General features: G+C 46.4%; 1 protein-coding gene across 1 annotated transcript; it reads left to right on the plus strand.

Moving 5' to 3' along the window:
* The first annotated feature begins 2,382 nt into the window (after positions 1-2,382).
* On the plus strand, positions 2,383-10,170 carry HMOX1 (heme oxygenase 1). The gene is made up of 5 exons (XM_039486713.1): positions 2,383-2,566; positions 2,898-3,018; positions 5,934-6,425; positions 7,097-7,205; positions 9,430-10,170. The coding sequence occupies exons 1-5, from the start codon at positions 2,535-2,537 to the stop codon at positions 9,564-9,566; spliced, it is 891 nt and encodes a 296-aa protein (XP_039342647.1). The 5' UTR covers positions 2,383-2,534; the 3' UTR covers positions 9,567-10,170.

The following is a 10,170-nucleotide window of genomic DNA, read 5'->3' on the forward strand; positions in this document are numbered from 1 at the left end:
TACCAAGTGATCCCTGTATCAACAACAATAACTCGCAATTGAACAAAAGCATATCTCTTAGAAAGAGACTCCATCCTGATTAAAGATTTCAAATGATGGAGAATCCACTACTTCTCTTGCTACATAGCTCTGATGGTTAATTAATCCTTGGTATTAAAAAAAAAATGTGCACCTCATTTCCTGTTTGTATCTTTTAAAGCTTCAGTGTCCGGGCATTGGAATTGCTTCCTCCTGTGATTCTGACCTTTTTGGATGTTTAACTCAGAATAGGAAGAGAGGCGCCATTCTCAAATCTGTGCCAACACACTGGCACACTCAACCCCCTGTCCCTTCCACAACATGTCACATTGGCAGCATGGCAGAAGTGACAGAATCTCTCCCAACAGCAGTGGAGGAGATCAGCGATGCCCAAGTCCTGCCACGGAAAAGACTTAATTTTCAGATAGTTCCCCAAATATCCTGATGTACATCATCTCTTTAGATATCCATAGGCATGCAACAAGGCTGGGGATGGGGCTGCATGTGGAAGGAAGGGGCTCTCCCTCTGCCAGAGTTATAGGTCTGATTTCTTGCATCCTCCATCTCTTATCAGGACTCTTTGAAGGGTCATGTGGAACTTTCAGGTCTCTGAGGACAATGAGAGAGAAATAGTCACTTTAAGGACACCACCTTTCCACCCTCCATGAGGTGGATCTCTGAAGAAGGATCCCATCTGTGCTGACCCACATATTAGCGGTCACCCTTCAGGACCCCTATGTCACAAGCATATTTTAGGCCTCATGATGTCAAGTCATGACATGAGGATGCAACATGATTTCACAACTCAAATGTGAGACAGTTATTTTATCCTGCAGGATAAATGCAGAAGAATAGCAGTACCCCAAATGCCATGACACGTGAGGTGTGGGGGAGGAAGGGAACTAGAGACGATGCTGAAATGTTCTCAAGTGTTCCCATTGCTTTAAGAGAAAAAGGGAAGGCAGGAACCCCAGCTGAGTCAGCAGCAGAAGTGCTGTGTAATCTTTCCTGAACGCTCAGCCTCCTAACTCCAAATGTCTGACTGAGGCGAAAACAACAAATCCTGCCAGCCAGCTTCTATATCACAGTATTGGCGTGGTCCCCAGTCAGTGTTATAAGGCCTGGCCAGAGGTCTGGGGTGAGAGGCTCACACCACAGTGCCCTCATCAGGACCTTGGTCCCATTTTTAACTGTACCCTACCCTGTTTTCTGGTTGAAGGAGAATGTTCTGTTTGCCAAAATTAAAGCCAATCAATGCATTTTCCACATCAAGCTCCACCCTAGCAGGCTGAGCTTCTAACCCACCTAAAGCCTGAAGAGAACTCCATTTTGGCCCTGTGAGTTCCTAATTGTTCACCAGTTACGACAGCAGAGGGGCAGGTACCAGCCAACTACTGCCAGGAAACCAGTCTCTGGACAATCCAGTTGCTCTTTTGCCCCTATACCCAGGTTAGACTAACTGTTTGCACTTGAAGGTCTCTGCAGACCTCCACCAGAGTTTCCTCTAGCCCAGGTATAGTTCACCATCCTTCAGGTCCAGGAATGTGCACAATAAGCAGCGGTGCACAGAGCTCCTCTGGCCCTGGGGCCATGCTGGAGAGAGCAAGCGAGCTGCTCCGGCTCTGGGGCTACATCAGGGCAACAGAACATGGCCCCTTCAGAAGCAGTCACATTTTTATTCCTGCGCATACCCTTGTTCGGGTCCTTAGCATGTACCTTCTCTGTGCCATGTACCAAGCAGTTACACTGTGGGAACATACTACCCTTGAAGCTGCCAACCATCATTTCCAGTCCCTCCTCCTTGAAGTCTGAGCTCCATGTTATCTGAAAGAGTGTACATGTATAGATGGACTCTGAGGGCTTGTCTACACAGGGAGTTATTCTGAATAGCTGATTTATTCCTGATTTATTCCAGACTGTGAGCATTCACACAGGGAATCAGAGTGCCTTATTCTGAATTAGTTAATCCACTTCCAAAAATGGATTAAACTAATTTGGAAAAAGTCACCCTTATTCTGGAATCAGTCTCCACACAGGGAGTTAATCAGGACTAGACATTGCACTTTAAATTCACACCCTGCTTTAATCTGAATTTCCCAGTGTGACCCCCCTAAGCATTAGTGAATCCTCCCAAGCGTCCACACTGCAGCATCTTAGTTCTCAGTGCTACCAGCTGGGCAGAAAAAGGGTTAATGAGCCTGGGCAAGCTGCCCAGCCTAAGGAGAAATCTTTCAACATCCTGTTGTTGAGCTTCATTGTTAAGACTGGTCAGGAGACTCCTCCCTTCCAGGGGGGAGGGCGGGCAGTGAGGAAAGTGTGTATGTTGCAACATTTACACCAGGGTCAGCTGTTTGGCTGTTCACGTGATCTGAGCCTAGTATAAAGCAGGATGCAGAAGAAGGGCTGCTTAACTCCGAAGCTTCCCAGAGCCCTGAGAGAAGAGAGGATAAAGCAGGGAAGGTGAGAGGAAGACAACAGAAGAGCAAGAAAGAGAAGGAAGGAAAGAAAGAAGAGAAATGGAAGGTTCCAAGACACACAGCTCTGAAAGGTGAGAGCGGGGCTACAATTCAAGGGAAATTACCATAGAAAGGCATAGCATTTCTCCCCCCCACTCTTTGGGTTGGGATTCAGGTTGCTGCTCTCCACCTCTACTTTACTGGGAATGGGAGGATCCTTTTCCCTTCCTCCTCCTTTCTATCTCTTTCCCCCTCTGCCTGCAGAATTTGGGATGCTGATGCTCCTTCTCTTTCCCACTCCCACCCTCACCACCCTGGGATGCTTTCTCCCCACCCCACTCATTGGGAAAGAGCTAGCTTTCATTTTGGAGGAGGTGGTGAGATGCTTCTGACACTGATGTCTTTTCCCCTCTGCTTTCCCAGCATGCCTGAAGACCTATCAGAAGCCCTGAAGGAAGCCACCAAAGAGGTGCATGAGCAGGCAGAGAGCACAGAGTTTATGAAGAATTTCCAGAGGGGGCAGGTGTCACTCCAGGAGTTTAAGGTATGTGCTGCTGGGGTGGAAGGGGAAAACTGGGCTCTAGGGAACGTCCTGTGTCTAATTCAGAACAGCCAAGTCAGGGCTCCTGAACGGGAAAATCTTTGGGTCATGACAACATAGCATCATTGTGTCACTCACTCATGCCAGCGTCTAGCCCCAAGTAACTTCAGGGCGCTCTCAATGTCTTGCAAACTTCTGTTGCAGAATGTGGTGCAGAGCTGTGCATTTCTGGGTGGGGAGTGAAGCTACACTTAGTGGGGGTGTGCCTAGCTTTGCTGAAGCTGCATGAAAGGGCTGAAGAAATTGATTTGTGAGGGAAAGATTAAAGCAATTCAGTGCCTGTGTGTTTATAGTCAAATGATGATTGATGGAACTATAACTGTGTACAAGCATATGAAGGGTTTAAAATCACCAAGGAGGGGGAAGAATTATTTAGAATGATCTAAGTGGGTATGCATGGAAGTAACAGAGAAAGAGACAAGGAAAATTCAGTCTGGATATTGGAAGTCATTTCCTAAAAGTGAGGTCTGCCAGGCTGTGGAATAGTCTCTGGTCCTGAAGGTTCCTAGTTGTTTCCTCTGTAATATTAGAATTATAATTTTGGTTTAGCACTGGACCTGAGGATACAACTATGCAGTTCATGGATGTGAGCAAACAGTGTCTCTCTCAAATATGCAGGAGCTAATCATTGTTCCAGTTGAATGAATAAATGCTAATTACCTTGTGGAGCCCTTTTTGCTCCGCTCGAGCAGGACCAGTTGCCTGTAACTCTGTGATTTCTATGATCATACAATATCTAGGTATAACCCTGGAGAGATAATGGGGTTCCCGACAGCTGACTCACATAATAAACAAAGCCATAAGGCAAAACAGGAGAGCCCAGTGAGCTAGAAATTCCTGAGGGCCTTGAGGATGTGACACATGGATTGTCATGCCACAGCTGTTAATTTGACTCATACTAGATCAATCATCCACCAATTTCTGAAGCTAACTGCAGTGCTGAACTCCTGCAAATGGGGATGTGGCATTAGCTAGGCAATGAACTTCAAAGGGGGGTAGCAGTAACACCCCCCTTCCCCCACAAGTCATTTCTGAGACCAAGGGATTCAGGCTAGTTTATGAGAGGACAGTGATCTGTTGTCAGGAAGATTCAGAAGTGACTATGGGTTCCAAAAGGTAATGCTGACTGGCTGAGATTTTCAAAATCAACTGGAGGATTTAGCCATACAACTTCCACTAAAGCCTCTAGTTAGCTTTGAAAATATCTACTATTCTAGTTAAGTATCAGAGGTAGCTGCTGTGTCTCTGGTAGCAGCAATAAGAAAGCATCCTATAGACTAACAGAGAACATTTTGCAGCATGCATCAGCTTCTTCCACTGGATCTTTTTGCTGCACAAAAAGGTATTCAAGTGTGAAAGCTCAACATGCAAAAAAAAAAATCTGTGTCTAGGTGGTACAGGATTCTTTGTTTTCTTAACTTGTCATGCAATTTTCCTCTAGTTTGTAACCAAGCTTCCTTAGGTTGTTACCAGACCTCTCCAGGAATTTGGCTAATGGGGTCAATGTTTAAAATCCTTTTTATTTCTGTTGCTAACTTCCCTGTAATACAGATGACTATGTAGAAATAACTGCTGACTGTAGTGGCAAATGTAGGAATGATTACTTTCTATTGCAGTCAGCCCTGTAGAAACAACACAGATCAGGGAGTGTGAACTGGTTTCTTTTTTGGTTTTTGTATCCGCAACAGAATTTTTAACCAAGCCTGAGACATCTGTATCACATTGCCTTCAGATTCTGTCCGTAGTTATTGAGCACCCTGATTGTAAAGACAATGGGATTGAACATATGTTAATAAAGGCAGCATTTGAGCAGCAGAATCTTCTGGTGATCATGCACAAGAAGGAAAGAGCCCAGTTTAACTGTCAAACCCCAGTTTGAAGGGCTGGCAGTGAGAAAAAGCATCTTGTAAGAGGAGAAAATGTGATATGGCAATAGAGACCCAACAAACACACAACCTCCCAATGATCTTTTCACAAAGTCCCCTTTTCAGGGCTTGTCTACACTTACATTTTATAGCACTCTAATTTGCTGGCTCAGGGGTGTGAAAAATCACCCCCCCCGAGCGTAGCAGGTTTGAGCGCTTTAAAGCGCTAGTGTGGATAGGCTCCAAGCACTGGGAGCCGGGCTCCGAGCACTTGGAGCTATTCCCCTCGTGGAGGTGGATTACCAGGAGCGCTGGGAGAGCTCTCCCCCAGTACTCGTGCATGACCACACTCACACTTCAAAATGCTGCTGCAGGAGCACTCCCGCGGCAGGGATTTTGAAGTTTCTAGTGTAGATGTAGCCTGACTGTGCTTCCTGTCCTCTCTTATGCCAGCAGCAACCTTGGCTGCCACAGTGGGTGGGTGTTTTCAGAGACATTAGATAGGAATCTCTTTTTGAGAATTACTAGCTGAGTCTCCTTGAGGCAGCCAAACTGAAAGGAAAGTGGCCACCCTACTTACTGATCTTGAAGGGACAGGGGCTGCAGTGCCAACATGTGGTGTCTGAGCAGAGGTCTGCCCACTGGATGAACAGATCATAAAGTAAAAGGTTCTGTTACAGACTGTCAAGGCCTAGGAAAGGGGTAGGATCCCCAATCTCTTGAGACAGTCAGAACTGAACAGTGCACTGGAGAATGTACCTTTTGGGAATCATTCCTGTATGGGGAGCGGTGTATGTGTGTGGGAATAGACTAGATGTGACCTAATAGGATTCTTCACACTCTAACTTCTATGATCCCAAGGTCTTGGTGAAGTTGGGGATATGGTACCACACATATAGCGTATATATGCGGATATGTTGTATTAACGTGAGTGCATGTGAAGCTGGAAGGCGAGACCCCCTGTTGCTGACTTATTCCTTCCCATTACTGCAGATGGTTATGGCTTCTCTGTACTACATCTACTCTGCTCTGGAAGAGGAGATTGAGCGTAACAAGGATCACCCGGCCTATATCCCCGTTTACTTCCCAGCTGAACTGCACCGTAAGACTGCCCTGCAAGAAGACTTGAAGTATTTCTATGGCCCATTGTGGAGGGAAGAGATCTCGTGTCCTGAGTCCACTCAGAAATATGTGAATAGGCTCCACTACGTGGGCCAGCATGAACCAGAGCTCCTGGTGGCCCATGCCTACACTCGGTACCTGGGAGACCTATCTGGCGGGCAGGTGTTGAAGAAGATTGCCCAGAAAGCTCTCCACCTACCCAGTACTGGAGAAGGACTGGAGTTCTTCACCTTTGAAGGGGTGTCCAATGCCACAAAGTTCAAGCAGCTGTACCGCTCCCGGATGAACTCCATCGAGATGGACCCAGCCACCAAGAAGAGAGTCTTGGAGGAAGCCAAGCGGGCATTCTTGCTGAATATACAGGTGAGTAACTAGCCTGCATTCCCCACTGCCTCTCCCACCTAAGGTACATCTGCTATCTCAACATAGGCAAGGTGGCGTTTGTACTGATGAGCTGAAGGAAAGCTGTGGGCTGTCAGGAGTAGTGTACTGTACTGAACTTTTCCTATGTGAAAGTTGCTTTTATGAGCCTCCCAAGAGACTGGATACTAGAAAACTTCTTTTGCCTTTGGGCAATGGATCCTCTCCAGGATTTGAATGCAGGTTATTCCTTTGCTGCTCTTGTTTGAACATGAGGGTTTATTTTGGGGGCAGGAATCACTCCACATATCCCTTTATCCTAGTATTTCCACATATCCCCTCCCTCTCCTACAACTCTCTTCTATACAAACACACACACCCTGCTTTCCCTCTGATCTGGAGGATGAGCATTGGGGCACAGCTTCCTATTGAACTGCCTTGGGAAAGCATTTCACACACTTCGTACTATTAAACAAGCAAGGAGTATAGAGGAGTTCAAGAGAGACCCTTAGGTAGACTCCTTTCTGGAGAAGGAAAGACCCACAGGATTAGTGGTTGGGCCAGATATCTATCTCTAGTTCCCAAAGTCTCTTATGGAGTAAGAAGGGGCTCAGGGAGGAGAGAAGACTGCATTCCAGGTAATGCAGTAATTTTGTGTGTTTCTTGCTCTCAAGGTGTTTGAGGAACTGCAGAAATTGGTGTCCCAGTCCCATGAGAACGGTCACCCTGCACAACAGAAGCCAGAGCTTCGCACAAGAAGCACCAGTGGAGCACATGAGCATGGTAAGAACCATCCTAAAGCCAATTTTTAGCGTTTCCTTTGTTTGTTTGTTTTTTAATTCCCTTTACCTTTCCTTCCTGAGTGGTGAGAGAGAGGAGTTGGCTCCAGCTGTCCTTGAGTGTCTCTACTTCCACTCCACTAGTGTTGGCTAGTGTAGCAGAAGTGTGCATGAGAAACTCCTGCTGAGAGCTTCAAAGGAGGCCGGAAACCTGTGGGATCTTGTGAGCGCTGCAGAAATAAAAATATGCTGTTTTTATACAGTGCTTTTCACCAGTAGGTCTCAAAGTGATATCATCATCCCCCTTTCACACATGGGGAAACTGACTGTTAGGAAGGTTTACAATTAATGGGCCTGATTCTCCTGTTCCTCTCACTGGATTTATACCAGTATAACTCCATTGGTTTCACTGGAGATATACCAGTGTAAGCAATAGGAGAATTCGGCCCAACTGAGACTACTTGCATGAGTGAAGGCTGCAGGATTGGATGCAGTGTAGCACGGTAATGATTGATGCTACAGTCCTGACTGAGGAGGCACTTGCATTATAAGCCCCTTGACATGAAGACCTACCCAAACTCCTGTCTTTTGGACTGAAACTTTTCGTGCTTGCTGTCAGTGAATATTTCTGGAAAGCAAGAGAATTATTTTTCTCCTGAGTGTTGGGATAGTGCTACTGTGTGGTCCCCGCTGCATTTCCTTACTATGAAATATAGCAAAGTCAGAACTACTTGAATCACCCTGGGGCTTGAGATCTTGCAGCTGCAGTATCCGAGGGCAGCTACTTTCCCAATCAGAATTCTAGTCTAACTTTAGAGCTGAAATGGCTCCATCTACTGACAAGATGCTGCCATTGGAGGAATGACCTGGTGAGGTTCAAAGATCTCTCCAGCCATTGCAAACCATGCCGTTATTGCAGGGTTAGAGTAACTATTCCATAGCAAAGGTTGCTTCCAGACTTCTACTGGAGAAAGTGACTTATCTGAGAGTTCTCCTTGTAACCTAAGAATTTTGAAACAAGCAAGCAACGTTTTCATATGGTATTCAGTTGGGCCACCTTCATTTCAGCATAAGGAACATTACTCTCAATTTCACCCTTTTGTGTGTAGGTCTCTCTACACATTCAAGCATGGGGTAATTTTCACAGAAATGGCATGAAACATTTTTAATGCATCTTTTGTCATTATGGAATTTTATCTTCCTCTTCGATTGAGCGTGGCACTCTCCAAAAGCGCTCAGTGTTGGCCTTTTGAAAATCCCACCCTAAAGTGGTTGGATTTTTAAAATGTTTTTAAGAGCTTACCTGCATTCTGCAACTGCTAGGAGTTGGAGGGGCCTATGTGGGAGTATTGAGGCGGGGGGGTCGTCAGCCAGGAAGAGAGGGAGGCTCCATTACTCTCATGCAGGCTCTTTTGACAGCTGGCAGAGCTGCTAAGATCTGACAGAGGCGCCCTGCTTCAGCAAACCTTGTAGAGTCCTATGTATAGTTTGCCTTCATGCAGACCCCAGAGGGAAGAGAGTGGACTAGGGCAGGGTACGGAGGGAGCAAGGGCTGGTTTGTGAGTCAGAGCCAAGATTGGGCCATGAAGTAGGGCTGGAGCCAGGGAATGAAGACTGGCTGGGGAAAACAAGGCTGGAGACTGTCTAAAAGGCTTGGACCCTGGGCTTTCCAGGAAGCAAAGCCTGGGAGGAGATGAAATAATCATAGGTGCTCCAGGAAAATCTTTTCACCAAGAAAGCTTTAACCAATACCCGGCTTTTGCTACACAGCACACTGAGCTGCTCCTAGGAGGCAGCGGGAGCCTGGCATTGTGGTAAACTTGAGATTTACCAAAAGCAAAAGGAACCAAAACACATTAAGTTACAGCTGTGGGAAGCTACCCTGCACATCTGGCCTGGAGGAAACTGATTGAGTGCACTTGCAGGGCAGTGAGGTTTTTCGACTGTACCACACACCTGGGAGGGATGTGAGGCTTTACACCACAAACCCTACTCCTCTGAACTGGTTGAAGGCACTTGACTACTGACCTTGTCTCACTAGCCGACCCACGTGTGGTTACATCTGGTGTATCCCTCCACCATTATCCTGTGCAATTGCTCACTTTGGCTACAATTTAGTGTGCCAGAGATAACATCAGTGCATCTTTGGACACTGATATAAAACTAACAGAAGCAAACCCTTCCTAGCCTGATTCCTGCTCTTACAAATTTGATTTCTGTTGATTTAGGACCAGCCCCTGTGAAAGAAGGTGAAAAGACATCGATGAAGCACACAGACATGTTGCCTAGCACTCCACTGGTACGGTGGATTCTTGCTCTCAGCTTCCTAGTGACAACGGTTGCTGTGGGCTTGTTTGCCATGTGAACAGAAGAGACACGAGGCCTTGCCCTCCTGCTACTCCCTCCTCAAACTAACACACCTAATGCCATCCATCCTGCCCTCTACCCGGACACTCTGATCTTGGCTGTGCCACTAACACTTTTCCAATGGATTCAGAGGACTCTGCAGGCTTCGTGTGAATTCTCTCTGATCTGTGCTGAGAGCATTTCTGAACCCACAGACTGAACTTGGCCAAAAAGCTGAGGCAGAATCCGAAAGGTCGTGAAAGGCATTGCTGGGACCTGGCACCGCTTCAGACAGTTCCTGCAAAGAGCCCCAGATGTAAAGCACAGGTCTGGTAGCTTCCCTGCTGCCTGGGGAAAAAGCCTTACTGGTGCTTTGTTCACTCAGTGTTCTGTACAGCTGGCTGATGCAGCAACCATTGCTTCTGGGGAGTTATGAGGCTCCCCTCAGATTGTAGACTGTTTTATATGACACTATTAGCCTGTTTTATAGCATATTTTCCCAATCATGTCTCTGATCAATTATGTTTTGAGACAGCAGAATGCAGTTGTTGAAAATACAGTGTTGTCCTGGTGTCCTGTCTGTATAATTTATACACTAACAATAAACCTCAATGTAAGATGAC

This window comes from Mauremys reevesii, linkage group 1, assembly GCF_016161935.1.
Source record: "Mauremys reevesii isolate NIE-2019 linkage group 1, ASM1616193v1, whole genome shotgun sequence".
In the NCBI taxonomy this organism is placed as follows: Eukaryota; Metazoa; Chordata; order Testudines; family Geoemydidae; genus Mauremys; species Mauremys reevesii.

Coding starts and splice junctions, on each gene's coding strand:
- HMOX1 (XM_039486713.1), top strand. CDS start 2,535: ATGGAAGGTTCCAAGACACACAGCTCTGAAAG. Junction 3,019..5,933: donor TGTCACTCCAGGAGTTTAAG/GTATGTGCTGCT, acceptor CCATTACTGCAG/ATGGTTATGGCTTCTCTGTA. Junction 6,426..7,096: donor CATTCTTGCTGAATATACAG/GTGAGTAACTAG, acceptor CTTGCTCTCAAG/GTGTTTGAGGAACTGCAGAA.